Below are 2,921 nucleotides of genomic sequence, written 5' to 3' on the forward strand. Positions count from 1 at the left end.
GAGCCTAGTACATATTTTCTCGTCCAATAGAAAGCCAAAATCTTTTACATCTTAGTATAGGCTTTCATCGCATGGAAACTACTCACAAGCTAAAATTTCAGATACTAGTTTCCAACAATTAGGTAAACCTATGCAGATATGATTGAATATGAAATATATAGCTGTTGTACTTGACGCATCCTGCGATCGAAAGTTGGAATCCTGATACGATGATATTTGACGGCAACAAAATGGATGTTATCTTTACGCGACATTTTAGAATAGTTCTAGGACAGAACAACCAAGAAAAAATATTGGAATTGTCTAAATAATCATGACTTAACGACCAAAGTATCTGAGCTCGGCGTATCGCAGAGGAGGATAAATAAGTGCTGCCGAGCTCATAGAAAGAGGGATGCCGATGTCAATACCCGAGGCAACCAGCTTTGCAATGGGCCCAGTAAACCAGGTCTGCCACATTCCCAGCACTGCACCAGCCCAGCCACACAAGAATGCGGTACATGCCGCAAGTCCGACCGGAAGTTTCTGCTGATCGTTCCATGCAGTCCAGTCATAACCTCCATTTCGGCGACGGAATATGTGCTCCTCTTCAACAGAAATGGTGATCCACGCCGCCGTCCAATAGCCCATAATCACCACGAAGTTCTGAATAATGTCATAAAGCTCATCTCTGCCGACACATGCACAAACAGTGTAGATTATAATAACAACGATAGTCCATACAAAGCGAGGCAGCCTTTGCATCCAGGAGCCCAGCAATTGAAAGCTCAATGCAGCCGAGTAAGTGCCTGGAATATTGTTGGAGATAACACCCAAAGCGAGTATAACAGAGCAGAAGTTACCAAAGGCTCCCAAAGGACGATATGCTTCCACAAGGAGAATACCAAGGCCTTCATCGGCTGCCGTCGCCCAAGACGCCCTGCCTGCAACACCTGATGCTAGACCGACACCGATGTAGTAGGAAATCATGCACGAGCCTCCGAGGCCAAGTGTGGTAGCAACAGCAACTTTCCATCGCTTGCAGTTGGTTGGGAAATAGACAAAAAAGTCTGCTGCGGCGGGGGACCACGAAAGAGGTGATGCCAGGCAAAGGAAAAAAAAACTTACCTGATCTGCGGACTTGGCTGCTCCGGTGTTACTTGTAACAGACTTTGGGTCCCAATAGGGCCCGGAAACGCCGATTAGAATTAAGACCACTATAGCTTGAGGCAGCCATGCCCACCGCTCGTAGCTGTGGAAGAGTTGGATACCAACCACACAGATAACTAGCGAGATTGTTGCCGCTACGATAGCGCCAACAATCACGGACATCCCTTTACCATTCACAGCTGACATGATCTGACCCGCAGCAAGAATATCGATTATTCCATAACCAACCATGATGACGATATTGAGGGCAACGCAGAGGCGGGAGGGAAACCAGCCCATCGTGTAGCGAGCAATTACCTGGTGAGTTGGGTCAGAAAGCAAAATCTTCTCATAAGCCGTACACAGAGCATACCAAAGTACGGTTTCCACTAGCAGGTCCAAATGATGCAATATAGGAGCTCCCGGCGCCGCCAGTAAGGGACCCGAAGGTTGCTAGAAACATACTATCTCGGAGCCCAAGTCCAAAGTTCAAGGGACCTAGCATGCCAATCATCATGTTATTGGCGGTAAGATTAGCTGAAAGCCAGATTAAACACATCTGCAAGTAGTCTTCCGTTGTGGTATTTCCTGATTTGATACTGTCGGGAACACGTTCAATGCCTCTGGCTTCCATACCAGCAAGGCTCTCGAGTTTGTCGACCCATTTTTGCATCCTGTTTCCAGGTCGGACGTACACGTCAACAATACCAGCTTCTGCAGCATCCATCAAATCATGAGGTGCAGCAGTGTGGTGATCAGACGGCTTGGCGAGAATTGCATCGCCATGAGGCTCTTCCTTTGCGTCAGACATGCGGTCAGACATGCGGTTGTCGCGTATTGAGGATAGTAAGGCTGCGAAGGTGGGTAGAGAATGTATTATGGAGCGGAACAAGATTGATATTTATTATTGCTTATAATGTGAAGAACTTGGACGTTGCTTGACTTGAGAGCTATCTGCATGGTCGATCACATGGGCTATCTGATATGGATCACTGTGGCTGGGACCCCCTTAATGATAAACCCCTGAAAGTCAATCCCCGTCATAATTTAATCTATGTATATCATCCCCCCACTCTCGAGCTTGGAAGCGTAATCACCATGACCGATTATCACGAACCCCGGAATACTGGAGAAGATCCATTTTCGAAATCCTGGATAAGGGTGAGTGGATCTAACCCCACTCCTGCTACAGTAAGTAATAGCTCATCTGATAATTTCATATGGGTCAGACCCACCAACCTTTCTGCAATAAGTGAACAAGCTTCGGATGCTGGAAACTAATTTGCCACTGTGATTGCTCCACGACCACCTTCTATGTTAGGGTGGGGGAGTGGTGTATAACCAGGCAATAAAGTTTACAGGAGTGGTGCATATTAACCGCTTTAGGTGATAATGAACTTGACGAAAGTACAGTATAATGACCTAGTGTGTTATTGTTGCTTCAGTGTGCTCCACCTCTCAACTCTAATTCTGCCACAAACCGAATGAGCAACCATGTCGTTCTTTGTTCAGTTGAAAGATCGTTGTGATTCACTGAGGGACAAGGTAGTAGACATATTGACAGGTGAGCGTTCGTCAACTTCCGTTAAGTCCGAGATAAGAAACTGAAGCTTGAATCTAGGCGAAAGCAGGGGGTGGGTCGGCGCTAGCCCAGCAACTATACTTCTTATGGCACCTGAGTCATTCCTTGATCTTGCTAAATGCTAAAATGGCTAATTCCCGCCACTATGTTGTCGCCGTAAGTTCCAGTTCATCTTTGCTGGAATTATTCGATTCTACAATTTTATAGCGTG

General features: G+C 46.4%; 1 protein-coding gene across 1 annotated transcript; it reads right to left on the minus strand.

Moving 5' to 3' along the window:
• Positions 1-318: 318 nt before the first annotated feature.
• Positions 319-1,951, minus strand: N7520_002363 (purine-cytosine permease family protein; the record flags this gene model as incomplete). The annotated part of the gene is made up of 2 exons (XM_057136298.1): positions 319-1,446; positions 1,502-1,951. 2 exons carry the CDS (start codon positions 1,949-1,951, stop codon positions 319-321), a joined length of 1,578 nt encoding a protein of 525 aa, XP_056998984.1.
• Positions 1,952-2,921: the final 970 nt, after the last annotated feature.

This window comes from Penicillium odoratum (assembly GCF_028828045.1).
Source record: "Penicillium odoratum strain IBT 22623 chromosome Unknown utg000002l_segment0_segment0, whole genome shotgun sequence".
NCBI classification, from domain to species: Eukaryota; Fungi; Ascomycota; class Eurotiomycetes; order Eurotiales; family Aspergillaceae; genus Penicillium; species Penicillium odoratum.